We start from the raw sequence: 14721 nt of genomic DNA, 5'->3' as shown, positions 1-14721 counted from the left end.
AATCTGGAAATATCGATAGTTTATGGATATTTCAATACAGTGCCATTGAGGACGGTGTGTCCGCTGTTTTTGCAGCACTCATGGTGTTTTCTTTTATCACCTTGGTGATTATAATCGTTCTATAGGGTGCTTCTGGTTTTGTGTATCAAATATATGTGTTTCATGTATATAATCATGGGTTCGGGATGCCAATACCTCCTGGGAGTATATACTGTACCCAATAGCCGCAATATATCACAGGCGACAATAGATGCTGATTGAGGGTTGTCTATAGTTAATGTTCTACTTGGAATCATGGGACTATGGTGCAGGGGACGGACATATTGGAGAGAACATAAAAAGGCGTGCGAGTCAGAGTACTGAACATTGTAAAACGTGATAAATCTAGATATGTGACATTCAAGGGAAATGCAATGGATCCGCCCTGGAGGCCTCAACAAGGACTACAAATCTACCTCGATTTATTAAGTTTTAAAATGTTCAGATAGATAGATTAGATAAAAGAGATAGATAGAGAGATAGATATATAATAGATAGATAGATAGATAGATATGAGATAGATAGATAGATAGATAGATAGATAGATAATAGATAGATAGATAGATAATAGATAGATAGATAGATAGATAGATAGGAGATAGATAGATAGATAGATAGATAGATAATAGATAGATAGATAGATAGATAGATAGGAGATAGATAGATAGATAGATAGATAATAGATAGATAGATAGATAGATAGATAGGAGATAGATAGATAATAGATAGATAGATAGATAATAGATAGATAGATAATAGATAGATGATAGATAGATAGATAGGAGATAGATAGATAATAGATAGATAGATAGATAATAGATAGATAGATAATAGATAGATAGATAGATAGATAGATAGATAGATAGATAGATAGATAGATAGGAGATAGATAGGAGATAGATAGATAATAAATAGATAGATAGATAGATAGATAGATAATAGATAGATAGATAAAAAAGATAAATAGATATGAAATGGATGGATGGACAGATAGATATTAGATAGATAAATAGATAGATAGATAGATAGATAGATAAAAGAGATAAATAGATAAAAGAGATAGATAGGAGATAGATAGATAGATATGAAATGGATGGACAGATAGATATTAGATATATAGTAGATTGTAGATAGATAGATAGATAGATAGATAGATAGATAGATAGATATGGGATAGATATAGATATATTACCAGATACAGTATATACTGTATATTAATAAATGACCTGTCCATGCCCACTAGTGGCTCATGGTCTTTCAGCTGATGCAGAACCTCTTTGAGGAGCAGCCCCCCTCAGACACAGCCCAGGGGGTGGGCTCCTGCTCAGCCGCAGGTCGGGGTGTCTGGGCAGGCTGCACATCTCCCCACCCCCGCCCTTCTCTCCTCCTTCCAGAATATGATCGCTGAAGGAGCCGAGCAGCTGCTTACCAGTCGCAGGAGCCAGGCTCACCCTCTATCGCCCCTGTGATCCTGGAGAGGAGGAGCTGCCCCTGACTGCCCATCCTCACCCAGTGGGCACAGCTGGATTCTGGTGCCAGGGCTGTGCACACACTGATGGCTGAGCGCTGCCTATAACACATCAGAGAGGACATAGCCTGCAGGAGGCAGCTGATCAGCCATGGTGTCATGGATCATCTCCAGGCTTGTAGTGTAAGTAGACCCTCCTTGTCTCAATGTGACACCCATGTACAGCCTGTGTCAGTGCAAGGTGATCTGCCTGTCACCTGCTAAATTTAGCTGTCTCTCCCCCATGTGCTGGCCCTGGGATACAATACAGGAGCACACAATGGTGGGTGCCAGCTATGCCTCTGTGTGGGGGATGAGGGGTGGCTTTTTATTTTGCATTGCACACTTTGTTTTTTGTATGAGGGGGGGGGGGGGGGACATATTTGCTGTTGACACCATCAGATGGCTCTGCAGTCAATGTGCAGGTAGCATTATTTTTGCCATCTCCTTCTTGTCACTTGGCCTGTTACATTGTGTACATTGCAATGGCCGGTGGTGGGTGCAGATTGTCTGTTCCCTGGGGGGGGTCAGTAGCCATGAATTATTCATTGCACATCTGTGATAAAATAGCAATGGGATAGGAGCAATGCAGAAGTCTGATATAATACACAGAGGCCATGATGTAATAGCAGGGAGGCAGGGCATGCTGCAGGCTACATGACATTTTGAGGGGTATCCCCCCGGCCTGTAATATCATGTATAGCAGTGGGTTCTTAGTTCTGGTCCAGAGGCCCATCCTTCTCTTTGTTCACATGCGATGCATCTGTATCATCGTCTTCCTCCTCCGTGTCTCTGCCCCCCCCCCCCCCCCCGTGTCATTCTGCAATGTATTGTCTAGTATGTAACAATGCAATACAAATATTGATACAACGTAGATACAATAATCACATAAATAAATAAATAGACATACCTATATTGTCTTCCCTACAACAGACGGTCAGGATTACATTTGGGGGCCAGTATGTATGTATCACACGTGTGTCCATTTTGTTGTAGCACTAAACAGAAACCCGACGAACCCATTGTAAGTGAAGGGGCAACATCCGAGCAGATGATGATGGATTTGGTAGGGATGGCGTTAAGATGGAAACCATGATGACGATGCTTTTGAAGTGACAGTGTTATCTACTGTCAGAGCATCGCCCCTTGGTTTTTGTGACGTTGTTTATGATCCTATCTGACGTCACTACCCAGAAACCAGATGTCATATTGAAGAGGCTTCCCCATATTAGGCACTGATTACATCCCCATCTGTTGGGAGAATGGGGTCTCATCTCCTCTCCTGGTGGACGACAGCGATAAGCGTGGTCATCTCTCTCCATGCAAGTCTATGGGCAGAGTGGAAATTTCTGCTCCCCCATACAATATCTGAATGTCTGAGATGGGAATACCCCCAATTATAACCCATATAATCAGATTGAATACAGATTTACTAATCGTATAGATCAGGCATACTCAACCTGCGGCCCTCCAGCTGTTGCAAAACTACAACTCCCAGCATGCCTGAACAGCCTACAGCTATCAGCCTACAGCAGGGCATTGTGGGAGTTGTAGTTTTACAACAGCTGGAGGACAGCAGGTTGAGCATGCCTGCTATAGATGGAGTAAACTTTAGTTTATTGTTTGCACCGGCCTGGCTCACAAAGGGGGAAGGAATGATCGCTCCCTTCATTCGGTTCTATTGATTATTAGCAGCAGATCCCTTATGTGATGCTGATCAGTGATGGTCAGTTCGCAGTGTTCGCCAGAGAACACATGCGGGCTGCCATCTTTAGTAAGGTAGACTCACCCGTCCGCCGATGCACAGGTAAGCCCTTACCTGTGTCTGTGTCGGGAGCCGGTCTGAAATCAAATGCAGTCACCAGGAGCAGACAGTTACGAGAACAGCCGCCGGGGGCCTTTATCGGGCTGTTCTCGGAACTGCCTGCTCCCGGTGACTGCATTTGATTTCAGACCGGCACAGGTAAGGGCATACCTGTGCATCGGCGGACGGGTGAGTCTACCTTACTAAAGATGGCAGCCCACATGTGTTCGCTGGCGAACACTGCGAACTGACCATCACTGATGCTTATAATTCGGGCATCCCCATGAAAGAGACATATCAGCCATCGGCTCATTCATCGGCAGCAGGATTATACAGGTCAATTATCAGGAACGGGCATGTTCCTGATAATTGACTGGAAAATTGTTCGATCTAATAGGACCTGTCGTCATACTTCTTATTGATTTGGCACCACACAAAGAAGATGAGAATAGCATGAATTGCGATGACAGACCCTGGGCTGTCTAGACCTGCACCATTTATCACAATGCCTCAGGTTGGATGATAAATCTGCTGCGGGGATTAGCTTTGTTCGAGACAATATTTTACACCAGAATTGTGGCGCAATTTTGGCACTCAGTGTTGCATGTTAGGCCAAGCGCCTTTCCCAATAAATGAGTTTTCCACTAATATAAATGTATCCCGCCCAACAGATATCGCTGTTATATCGCTTTCCACAAATACCACCATTTATCAAAACTGCTTTTTTTCAAAATGTATTAACCCACCACTGCGCCCTGTGGAAAATCTGTCTAGATATTAAGTTGCTGTTGGTTACGTCCTGCTTTGAAGCCTGGTAACGTCATTAGTAAGAACGAGGGGCGTGGTTAGTGTCATGTTCTGCTGATGTCAGCACGCTGCCCTAAGGCATGATGGGACAGCAGACACATGACAAACCAGGAAGTAGGATTAAAGCACGGGGGGTAGGAGAAAACTGCAAATGAGGCCAATTTGTGAAAACAGTATCTAAGGAGGAATGGGAGCTAGAGTAATCGGTGAAAATAAACTTTAGAGGGAAAAGTAGTTTATGGCACAAACCCACATCACTTTCCAGTAAGGGTACTTTCACACTGGCGGCAGAGGATTCCGTCGCCGGAACTGCCTGCCGGATCCGGCGATCTGGACGCTAACGGATGCATTTGTGAGACGGAACCAGATGCATTGCAATACCGGATCTGTCTTTCTGGTTGTCATCCGGGAAAAATGGATCCGGTATTTATTTTTTTCACAGATTTAATGGTCTGCGCATGCGCGGACGGAAAGAACGGATCCGTTTTGCCAGAACACTTGGGGCCAATGCATTTCATTGGAAATTAATGCCGGATCCGTGTGTTCATCGATTTTTGGCCGGAGAGAAAACTGCAGCATGCTGCGGTATTTTCTCCGGCCAAAAAAACGTAAGAGGGACCGAAACTGATGCTCTCCATTCAGAATGCATTAGGATAAAACTGATCCGTTTTTTTCCCGGTATTGAGCCCCTAGGACGGAACTCAATACCAGAAAACTTTAACGCTAGTGTGAAAGTAGCCTAAGCTGAAAAGGATTTCCAAAGGATTTCTCACACTCCAAAGTGCACCGTATATGCTCCAGATTAGGCCTAATTTTGGCAGTTTCCAACAGTATCCCCCAGTGTCTAGGTGCACTGACATTAGTAACTGTGGGCCAATGTTTACTATGTAACATAATGGGCCTGATAGTCTCCTGTGATCACGGATAACAGTAATCATTTTGGGGGCTTTGGGCCAATCTCCAGATCCAATTTTTTAGTTGATTTGCCTTTTCTCATTTTAATACTTCAGAACTAACCCAACTGCCATCGTATGTTCTTTTACTTTGGTAACAAACCATATTACAGGGGTCAGCAACCTCCGGCACTCCAGAAACTACAACTCTCAGCATGCACACTTGCTCTGATGTTCATGCAACTCCCATAGATGTGAAAGAAGGATCCTGGGAGTTGTAGTTTTAGAACAGGCGGCGGTTGCTGATCCCGGTCATATTATACAACATTCAATGCCATATAACCCCTTGAAGAATTCTGAGTTAGGCCTCATGCACACGACTGTAATCTTCATCGGCTTTTTTTGCGGATAGTCCACTGACCAATTCAATTCTATGGGGCGATTACGAACATCTGTATTTTTTGCGGATCTGTGAGGCTGTGCCGCAAATTACACAGCGGGTCCTAACATTGCTGTACTGCGGACAAGAATAGCCTTTTCTGTTGAGAAAATTAAGGAATGCCATCGGACCTTACTGTATCTTGCAGATCCTTTGTTTTCAGACTGAAATACAGAAACGGCCGTGTATATGACGCCTTAGGTCTCCTGCGCACAACCATATCCGTTTTGCTGTATGGATACCGGCTATGTGCATCCCGCACTTTTAGCGGCCCCATTGTAGAAATTACTATTCATGTCCTCAAAACGGACAACTACAGGCATGGCCACGGATGCAGAGAGCACACGGATGACATCCTTCTGCTGTCCGCATTTTTTGCAGCCCCATAAAACTTAATGGGTCCACATGCGATCCGCAAAAAAATAAATAAACTATTGGACGCGGCTAGAAAATACAGTCATGTGCATGAGGCGTTAGTGGAAGGAATTCTTCATTTGGAAACCAGAATGTAGAACACCTACAAAGTACATCTCTTGCCCTGGAAATCCAGCATTACACAAGCGGCCCATTGACTTCAGCTAGCACCATGTAATGCTTGACTTCACCTGTGGCGGCGCTGCAGCGAAATTAAAATCTTGTACTAACATTCCTATACAGATCATAATCGATTGCTGGGGGACGACATGTGATCATTTTATTGTCGTGAAATCCTCATAACAATAAATAATTTTCACAGCTGTAGTCTGTTCCAGTTATGAATATATATATATATATTAATATAATTGCACGATTATTCTAGTAATTATTGTTCTGATTGGCCTCCGTGCTCCAGCCTCTACAGGCCCTAGACATCTGCATAGAATACAGTGCTTATACAATGAGAGTATTATTTACATTGTTTGCTGGCTGTTATTAGATCCAGATTGGATATTATAGGGTTAATCCTTTTTAGGCTGTGTGTTAGGAAAGTGGGGCATTGTTGTTCTCCTGCCAAAGCCTGTAGAGCGGGTCTGTTCCTGAGTACGACTGATCCATGTGCAGCAAACACTCAATGCGCTGTTATCGCTTGTGAGATATATATATATATACCAGGGATCAGCAACCTTCGGCACTCTAGCTGCTGTCAAACTACAACTCCCAGCATGCACTCCTGCTCATCTGTTCTTGTAACTCCCATAGAAGTCAAAGGAGGATTCTGGGAGCTGTAGTTTCATAACAGCTGGAGCGCCGGAGGTTGCTGATCCATGATATATATATATATCATATTCTTCACTTTATAAGACGCACCCCCCCCCCTCCCCCCAAAGTCAAAAATCAAGCAGGCTGCCTGGGTCTGCTCCATAGAAGAGCAAGGGGTAGGAGAGCAGTTCTCCGTCTCCGCTGCACTGCCGCCTGCACGTACTGCTGATTGGTGGTGTGCGCCGGCGGGAACTTCCGCCTCCACCAATAAGTTTACCCCCTCCCTCCAGTCCGGCCATGAGCGCCGTTGCCACAGACCACCGATGGAACTGCTGTGAGATAGGAGGGAGGAAGGAGTTGTAGTGGCCTCCGTCGCCCTGTTCTATCCCCTGTCACATAAAGTCCCTGTGACAGCTCAGGGGCTGACCTAAAAATGAACTGTGTGTTAAATAGGACTATAACCCCCCTCATCCATGGGTGCAGTACATGGGTGCATTCTTAAGGATGAGTGGGGTTATAGTCACATTTAATATAAACACAGGCCAATTACATGACAGTCTCTGGACAGTATTAATATCAAATGTGACTATAACCCCCCTCATCCTTAAGAATACAACCATGTACTGCGGTAAATAGATGCATTCTTATGGATGAGGAGGGTTATAGTCATTTTTATATAAACACAGGCCAATTACATTATAGTCTCTGGACAGTGCTAATATTAAATGTGACTATAACCCCCCTCATCTTTAAGAATACACCCATGTACTGCAGTACATGGGTGTATTCTAAAGGATGAGGGGAGTTATAGTCACATAACAGTGCATCATCCGTAGATCCCCCATAACTGTGTAAACAATATTGTTATTTTATTAAATATTTTAGCACACCTTTTGGTTCAAAATATTTCTTTCCTTTTCTCCTCCTCTAAAACCGACCCTAGATGTGTCTTATATAGCAAAAAATAAGGTGTATATATATTTTTTATTCCCCCCCCCCCCTTGTGACTGAACTCAATACCGGAAAACAAAAACGCTAGTGTGAAAGTACCCTAAGGCTACTTTCACACTAGCGTTTTTTTTGCGGATCCGTCATGAATCTGCAAAAATGCTTCCGTTACAATATTACAACCGCATGCATCCGTCATGAACGGATACGGTTGTATTATGTCTTCTATAGCCATGACAGATCCGTCATGAACACCATTGAAAGTCAATGGGGGACGGATCAGTTTTCTATTGTGCCAGAAAAAAACGGATCCTTCCCCCATTGACTTTTCTCTGGCACAATAAAAAAACTGATCCGTCCCTGCTTGCAGCGTTTTTCTGTCCACGATGGGAGCGCAACCAAAAGAACAGAATGCATTCTGGTGCGCTCCGTTTCGTTCAGTTCAGTTTTGTCCCCATTAACAATGAATGGGGATAAAACGGAAGCGTTTTCCCCACTATTGAGCGAAATTGAAAAAAACGTAAGTGTGAAAGTAGCCTAAGCTTTAAGCCTCATTCACACATCTGTGTTTCACGGACGTGCGCTGTACATGTTCTCCACGGACAGCACATGTTCCCATTCACTTTAATGTGTGTATTCAGACATCAGTGTTTTAGCACGGTCCGTGGGTCCGTGTTTTTAGCACGGATGCATTCTCTATTTTGTCCGTCTATATTTGATCCATCACGTCCATTATAGTCTATGGGTCAGTAAAAACCACTGATGCAACACGGATGGAACAGCTGGACCCTAATAGAACAGTACTATCCATGTCCGTAATGCGGACAATAATAGGACATGTTCTATTTTTTTGCAGAACGGAAATACGTTCCCCACCCCATAAGGTGTTGTAATTGTGCCGCAATGAAATAAAGCCAAGGGCTTGGAAGAGAAAGGCCTCCCTCCTCCTTGCCCCCTTGAAGGGTCTCCAGACGGATCAGGGTTGAAAATACCCGGATACTTGTAGAATATCCGCTGGGGGATCCATACGGGGAAGTTGTGTAGTACATAAAGCTTTTGAGGCATGAGTATCATTTTATTTAAGTTACAACGGCCGACCACCGAGAGAAGTCATTTACTCCAGGCATTGACTCTTGCTATAAATTTAACGATTAGGGGCTCAATGTTGGCTTTAACGTAATCAGTTAATATTGGTGTTATCACAACGCCCAGATATTTAAAGCTGCGGGTTATCTGCAGTTGGGTCAAATCTAGACGGAAGGGGATCAAACGGAAGGATTGCCGATTTGTCCCAATTGATAGTCAGCCCGACCGTTTCCCAAATTGAATAATATTGTGCATAATGGGATGAATAGAGTCTCTCCTCGCTCGGCCCCAGGGGGAACCCTTCCCATGCAGGAGAAGAAGGTAAAAAGCAGGCCAGGGGTTCAATGGCAATTGCAAGTAATATGGGGGATAGAGGGCAGCCCTGTCTCGTTCCCCTGTGCAATGCAAATTGTGCCAAAAGTTCCCCATTCGCCCTAATCCTTGCCATTGGCAAACTATATAGCAGCTTAACCCAGGACATAAATCCCTGGCAAACCCCATGGTCTCCATAACCACAAGTATCCCCCACTCCACGCTGTCAAAAGCTTTGGCAAAATGCTACATCATGGTCTCCTGCCACATGTATGTGGCAAATGGCGGGTCCGCAACATATGGACCCATTGACGTCAGGGGGTTGGTTGTCTGCATTTTTCAGGCATATTCTATCTTTTTGCGGAACGGACATATGGCTGATCTGTGTGCTTTCTGCATCCAAATGTCTATTCTACGGAAGGGTAGAACATGTCTTATCCGGGGCGGATTGGCCATAGACCTTACAGGGAAATTTCCCGGTTGGCTGGCGCCCAGAGGGGTGCTCAAGCACTTCTGTCTGCCAGAACCACACAGGCTCTCCCGAATTCAACTGCTCTGGCCCACATCTAACCTCTTAAGCCATATCTTAATCAGAGAGAACTGGAGGAGCAGGGGGACAGAAAATGGCATCCATTGACGGCCACCACAGTGGGACACCTTTTGGAGCAATATATTGTGCTGCACTGTGGTATATGGTTCTGGTGGGACGATATTTTGCGCTATGGTATTGCTGACACTGCCTACTTGTTTTGTACTAACCTTCTGTCAATTTGGACCCTTCTACAACAATAGGATTTTTTTTCCAGGGCCACTTTTAACTCCCAGTCCGCCCCAGTGTCCTATACTTGGCTGCCAAATGCGGACCAGAAACCCATTGAAAACAAATGAGTCCGCACAAAATGAAGACGGTATCTATATTTTGCAGATTCTCACTACATACAGTTGTGTGCATGAGACCTAAAGATGGAGGTGTCTTTGAAAAACTGAGAACTCCGTGTCCTTATATGACACCAGACTTTACTGCAGATCATCCTCCTGGCAAACAGGAACAGACAGAAGAACAGGCCAAGGAACATTCAGATCTTTCTTCGGCTCATTAGCCCTATAGAATGGTGTAGACACAGTCCTATCAGTTACATGCGTTTGTCTATGTTAAATACTTATAAGAAATTTTATCCTAAAGCACAAGGAAACAAAAAGTCCTGAACCAGTCCTAACCCGCTTCTTGTCATCTGAGCTCCTACAGGAGCAGGAAACCAATAACGTTCTTCTGAATTCAGCTTTACACGTGAACCTAGCAGAAATCATGATGTAACGTAAAATCAGTACATCACAGCAAATTACAATACACTGCATATAATAAATCCAAGAAATATTTGATTTAATACATATTAGAAAAATACATAGATAAAATTGCAGCGGCATGTAAACACAGGAAAGACAAAGAACCACAAGCTATGGGTCTCACGTCAAACATCCAGTGATATCCATATTCATGTCTATTAGGCCTCATGCACACGACCGTTGTTTTGGTCCGCATCTGAGCCGCAGTTTTTGCGGCTCGGGTGCGGACCCATTCACTTCAATGGGGCCGCAAAAGATGCGGACAGCACTCCGTGCTCTGTCCACATCCGTTGCTCTGTTCCGTGGCTCTGCCCAAAAAATATAACCTGTCCTATTCTTGTCCGTTTTGCGGAGAAGAATAGGCATTTCTACAATGGGCCCCTGTTCCGTTCCGCAAATTGCGGAAGGCACACGGGCGGCTTCCGTGTTTTGCGGATCCGCAATTTGCGGACCGCAAAAAAAACTGAACGGTCGTGTTCATGAGGCCTTACAGTTGTAATAAAGTAGGAACCGTATGAAAATCACACAGTGTAACAGATAAAAGAAACTCCAAAATGGAGAACAAGTGATAAATAGAGGAAAATGAGTATCACATCCATAATAAATAACAGTCTAAAGTGCCAAATGCAATACATAACATACAAACATCAAGAAGTGCTGATTGTAATAAGTAATACCGACCATAGGGTTCAAAACCTCAACGCGTGTTTCGCGTGTAGCTTTCTCAGGGGATGAATATACGTTGTGCTCACTAGCTTTATATACCCTTTTACTAACCAGTTGGTGTGACATGGCGGCAGACATGCACGCCGCGTACTGCTGTAACGCCGAGCCGCTCGGCGTCTTGGTTGCTGGGGTAACGGGGGGCGGAGCGTGCCCGGCCGCACACTTCCTCTCTGTGCGGCCGGCGTCCCCCGTTCCCATGGTAATGCTCAAGAGGCCGAGCGCCGAGCTGGGCACTCGGCGCTCGGCTACAGACATGGTGGGAGGTCATGTGGCACCAGCCACGTCACATGACCCCTGCCCTTCAGTATATTAACAGGCAACCTGCTAGGTTTCCTGTGATTAATTGTCCTAGGCTTTTTTGTTATTGTGTTCCCTGCACTATCTGGATTTTGACCCGTGCCTGTTTTTGACCCTCTACTGCTTGCTCCTAGTTTTTGACATGAACTCTTGGCTTGACCTTCGGCTTGTGACCTGACCTGTTCTTGTTCATTCCTGTGGTACTTTATTACTCTCCTGGTATTTGACCCCGGCTTCTCCTGACTATTCTCTGCTTACGCCATTTGTACTTCGTTGCTCTCTTGGTAGTGACTCGGTCCGTTCACTATCCGTTGTTTGTCTTGTCTGTCCTCCCAACACGTATTCTAAGCTAGGGACTGCCGTCCAGTTGTCCCCTGTCATCAGGACTTGCGAGGCAAGTAGGTAGGGCCAGGGGTGAGGGTGGAGCGCAGTGGTCCTCCCCCTGTGTGTGTACGTGACCATGACACCAGTGCTAATTAAAACATATGTGGAATACCTAATCATGTGTAGCCACACGTGCAGCATGTTCACGGCGTGCGTTCCACACTGGAACGCATGACGTCACATCCTGTGATCTAGTGGGAACCGCCCCCAAATGGAGCTAATCATTTATCATGTTTGGGGAAACAAAACTAAAGAAATATAAAAGATGGAGACCAATGGGAGGGAGTGAAGATAAGTACACCCTTAAGAATACTTTCCCAGGCTGCAGGGTGCAGCTCTACGATCCGGATAGCTAGTCTGTCTCAAAGTGTCCTAGGCACTGAAGTGATATACCCTTTCCACAGCAGTAAAGTCTAATTGCCATAAACGGGCAGTACCCTACTGTCTGAATCTAGCATAGCCTTAATGGTTCTAGACCAGTGATGGAGAACCTTTTACAGACTGTGTAACCCAAAACCCACATATTTATGGCAAAGTGCCAATACGGCAATTTAACCTGAATACTACAGTCCAATATCTTCCATGTACTTTATCATCTAGCTATAACAGCCTGCCTACAGTCCATGCGCTGCCTGTGCTGTCCATAGTGCGCCCTGTGCTGTCCATAGTGTGCCCTGTGCTGATGAATGGCATGAAAAGTCTGAGGCATATTGGTACATGTGACGAATACCAGACCTCGTGCCCACGTGACTTCACCTACGTCGAGCTCACGAGACGCGGTATGGTCCCTGGTTACCAAGACGTGACGTTACGCCCTTCTGGAGGAGCATGTAAGGTCAGCTTGGTACAGTTTACACAGACACTTCTTGTCCACGTGGGTACAGAGAAGCAACAAGCTGAGAGAGCCTTTTCACTGCCCGGGAAATCTGTCACCAGCTTCTCGTTTGATATAAGCCTGGTCCGCTAACGGGATTATATAAGGTGAGAAACCAACCCGCAGTAGCTTATAACTAGGCCGAAACACGGACGTGGGGATTCGTGATCGAGATACAAGATAGCACAAAATTAAATTATATATTTAATCGCCTTAAGGGCACACTATATATAACACAATATACACAGAGAATATACACAGTGGTCTGAGGTTACAGATACAGGTTATATGGGTACAACAGGGTTAAGCAGAGCAAAAGTCAGTTACCGGGTAGATGAAAGTTCCTTTGGGTTTTAATGGTGAAATAGTCCTTGGCTGCAGTCACGTGGGGGCAGTCAAGTCAGCTGGTTCCCGGTCTCTCCAAACACATTGGCACTATGTGACCCCCTTCAGAAAAGACCCCGCTCGCTGGCTTGCATTGGCTTATGACTTGTAGCCGGCCGCTCCCCTCCCCGCCTATGGGTAGGGTTCTCTCCTCCTTCTCTGGTGCTGGCAGAAAATGACCCATAAAACCCCTTGGGGCTCATAGCCCCAGACCAGAATTTTGCAAGAAGATGGTTCCGGACCTAATTGATCCGCCTGGGTTCCGCCTACAACTAGAGTCCAAGCATGGTACCGTAATTTGGTTTCTGTGGGGAGACATGGATATCTCCCCTCCCGGGCATCCTAGCATCAAGCCAGGACCACTTGGATGTTTGGCTTTGCCCCAGGATCACAAAAAGATAACCAAATTATGCCTGGGATGGACAGACGATTCATAATTCCTTATGAAATCTAGGTGCCATGTCTGGGAGGTATCATTGATCCTGGGCAAGGGCTGAGACCTCCTGCTGGGGGGTTTTCTGCAGGATTAGCTTGCCTCCAAACTGGCTGGTTAAGGTGTGACTTTATCCACCTGGGGCCTCCTTGAAGCCTGGACCCCTGGGGGCTTTCTATCTAACAGCAGATGGCTGGGGGGTGAGAACATATTTTGCATGTACACTGACCAAGGTGAATCAAATGACGATCAGGGCTGCCAGTAAATGATAATCCATATTCCTCACAGTACACCATAGACTTTTTTCAGGGCATGGGTGCCCACAGAGAGGGCTTTGAGTGCCACCTCTGGCACCCGTGCCATAGGTTCGCCACCACTGTTCTAGACCTTCTGTGAATGTCTGTTCTCGTTCCATTGTGGTAGTCTCTCAATTAAGTTGTTCTCTGGTAGCTTTTCAGTATCAGGAATGGTGTTTCCTGGAGGAGGATGCTGTTTGGGCCTACCTGGCAGGAGCTTACACATGTAGGTCTTGCTCTAGGTCTAGGTCTCAGCAGTGATCTGCTGGGTCACTGCATATATATAGACTATGTACAATATTAAGCTGTTTTCCTATAAGTGACAAGTGCTGTCATTTTGTTTTGTTTTCTTCTGCAGAGCCATTCATTAGAATCAATAGAAAAATTAGACAAAGATAGAAATTGTCCTAATTTTCTGTGCATGGGCTGATGGTCTGTGCAAAAATGTGCTCATCTGAATACACCCATTCAAGTTAATGGGTCAGAGTTCAGTCCAGTGCTGCCTGTTCTAAACTCGAATAGGACCTCTGTTTGGAGCCTCCATAGCAGATTATGGTCTGAACCTCTGCAGCAGATTCTGTCACTTTAAATATGAGAACTCTTTTTTTTTTCCTATCAAACTGATTGATACCTCAGGAAAACCCAACAGATCCCATTATAAGTCAGTGGGGTTGGCCGCTGTTGTTGTTCATCATGCCATGGATCCAACAGAGCCTTCCAGTATAAACTTTAGTTCTGAGAGGTACCAACAGAGGCGTAGCTAAAGGCTTATGGGACCTGGTGCAAGGGTTCAACTTGGGCCCCCCTTCCCTCAGTGGTTTGTGGCCTTCGACAGGGAAGCACCTAGCCTTCATGCTGCCTGAGTCAAAAATCGAAACGGCAAGTTCTCATGCACTTTCTATAACACTGGTGTCTTCTTATGTGGCACAAGGGTCTTTGGGCCCCCTCAGGCTCCTGGGCCCAGTAGCA

The 14721-nt window shown here is 45.2% G+C and overlaps 1 protein-coding gene across 5 annotated transcripts in view; it reads left to right on the top strand.

Moving 5' to 3' along the window:
- Positions 1–1559: 1559 nt before the first annotated feature.
- The window catches only part of REEP1 (receptor accessory protein 1), a 98539-nt gene continuing 85377 nt past the window's right edge, over positions 1560–14721 (top strand). For all 5 annotated transcript variants that reach the window (XR_006390095.1, XM_044295206.1, XM_044295173.1 and 2 more), the window contains exon 1: positions 1560–1690. Coding sequence is in view for 4 of the 5 variants with exons in the window: in XM_044295206.1 (XP_044151141.1) it covers positions 1659–1690 (32 nt within the window). In the remaining variant the exon portion in view is untranslated. The remainder of the gene's footprint in view (positions 1691–14721) is intronic.

Source organism: Bufo gargarizans, chromosome 1 (assembly GCF_014858855.1).
Source record: "Bufo gargarizans isolate SCDJY-AF-19 chromosome 1, ASM1485885v1, whole genome shotgun sequence".
Lineage (NCBI taxonomy): Eukaryota > Metazoa > Chordata > Amphibia > Anura > Bufonidae > Bufo > Bufo gargarizans.
The sequence above is the reverse complement of the archived record's forward strand: the minus strand, read 5'-3'. Positions and strand labels throughout refer to the sequence as shown.